The sequence below is a fragment of the Meriones unguiculatus genome, chromosome 14, assembly GCF_030254825.1.
Source record: "Meriones unguiculatus strain TT.TT164.6M chromosome 14, Bangor_MerUng_6.1, whole genome shotgun sequence".
Taxonomy (NCBI): domain Eukaryota; kingdom Metazoa; phylum Chordata; class Mammalia; order Rodentia; family Muridae; genus Meriones; species Meriones unguiculatus.
In genome coordinates this window covers 90,290,570-90,292,396 of record NC_083361.1, presented here as the reverse complement: position 1 = coordinate 90,292,396, position 1,827 = coordinate 90,290,570, and the positions used below count along the sequence as shown (strand labels likewise).

Below are 1,827 nucleotides of genomic sequence, written 5' to 3'. Positions count from 1 at the left end.
TGAAATATGTAGATAGTGTCTTTGGGCATATTGGTGGAAGTAAAACAGGTTCTAAAATGAACTGGATAAGGAATTTCAGGATTAAAATAAAAGAATATGGTGGGCTATATGAAACCGCGGACTTTCAGAGGATCCTACTTGAAGTAGCAGGGGCTACCCCGGAAGACTTAGTACCTCAGTCTCAGAGTTGGCCTGCAGTACTTCAGCATCTGTGTTCTTTCATTCTCAGATGGATCCTAGTATAGAGTCCAAAATGTCAGTGGGTGCATAGCGTCCTCTGAAACTGTAGCCACTTGGAGAATTCGATGTTCTTTGTTTTGTCGTTACACTGTGCCCTTGCCAGTTTCTGTCAAGGTCATAGTTTCTGGGGGCCCAGAGTTCTGCGAACAATCCGCCTCAATGCAGTCTTCACCTCATTGTTTCTTAAGCTGTAGATGATGGGGTTCAGCATGGGAGTGACAACTGTGTAGGAGAGTGACAACATCTTCTTGTTCTCCGGGGAGGTGTTTGAGCGAGGCCGGAAGTATGTGAGGATGGCAGTGCTATAGAAGAGGGAGACCACCAGGAGATGGGAGGAGCAAGTCGAGAAGGCTTTACGTTTTCCCTCAGCTGAAGGCATCCTGAAGATGGTGGAGAGGATGCGGACATAGGAACCCAGGATCAACAAGAAAGGAAAGAGGATGAATAGGACAGTGGCTGTCAGAGCCTCCAGTTCAAACAGTGAGGTATCAGCACAGACCAGGGCTATGACAGGGGGGCTATCACAGAAGAAGTGGTTCACCATGTTGGGGCCACAAAAAGGGAAACTGAAAATCCATGTGGTTTGCACAGTGGCCACTGGGAACCCTGAGAACCAAGAGGCAGCTGCCAGCTGGGCACAGGACCTGCGGCTCATAATTATTGGGTAGCGCAAGGGATCACAGATTGCCACATAGCGGTCATATGCCATTGTGGCCAGGAGACAGCATTCAGCAGCCCCAAAGAAGAAGAAGAAATACATCTGAGTGGCACAGCCAAGGAAGGAGATGGTTTTGTCTTGGAGTATCAAAGTACCCAGCATCTTGGGCACAATGACCAAGTTGAAGCCTATTTCCAGGAAAGATAAGTTTCTGAGGAAGAAGTACATGGGACTTTGCAGGGCAGAGTCAGCTGTGGTGACCAGGATGATGAGGACATTGCCCATAAGGGTGACTAGGTAAATGATCAAAAACAGGAGAAATAGTAGAGCCTGTAACTCATAGGACAAGCTTGAGAAGCTCAAAAGAACAAATTCCCTGACAATTGTCCAGTTTCCCCAGGTCATTCTTTTGCATGATTTCAATGGGCATTCAAGATTCAGGAAGGCTGGAAAGGCTTCCACATGTTATTTTATATGGTTATATTGTACTCCAAATAAAGAACTTCATTTGGCTCCATACATTATTTATATTTATGACTGTTGAATGTAATGCATCTGTCCTTTCCAGAATGCATGAAATAATTTCGACTGTTGAGTTCACAGCTGTTTTGAAAAATCCTGCTTTCTTCCCAAATTAAACTGAGATGCGTTATATGTATTTGTAAATCTCCCCATGCTTTTCTGTGTTCTGTGGAGAGTGGCTGAAGGTCCAGCTCCACTTACTTTCCTACCCTAGCACTCTTAGCCAGGAGTGCTAAGAAAGACAGGCAAACTGTTTTTTAAGAGAGGGCTCTGGATGCTCAATGGAAGATGATGAAGTTTGACTTGGAACATTTCATGTAACAAAAAGGCAGAAAAGAAAAAAAAATGTAAGAAACAGACATAGCAATTAAATGGAAATGATTCCTGAGTAATAATTCTAAAAAGGA

At 44.3% G+C, this 1,827-nt stretch overlaps 1 protein-coding gene across 1 annotated transcript; it reads right to left on the bottom strand.

The window, feature by feature from the left end:
• Positions 1–355: 355 nt before the first annotated feature.
• Positions 356–1,303, bottom strand: LOC110541798 (olfactory receptor 10A4). Its single transcript, XM_021628492.2, has one exon. It carries the CDS (start codon positions 1,301–1,303, stop codon positions 356–358), a length of 948 nt encoding a protein of 315 aa, XP_021484167.1.
• Positions 1,304–1,827: the final 524 nt, after the last annotated feature.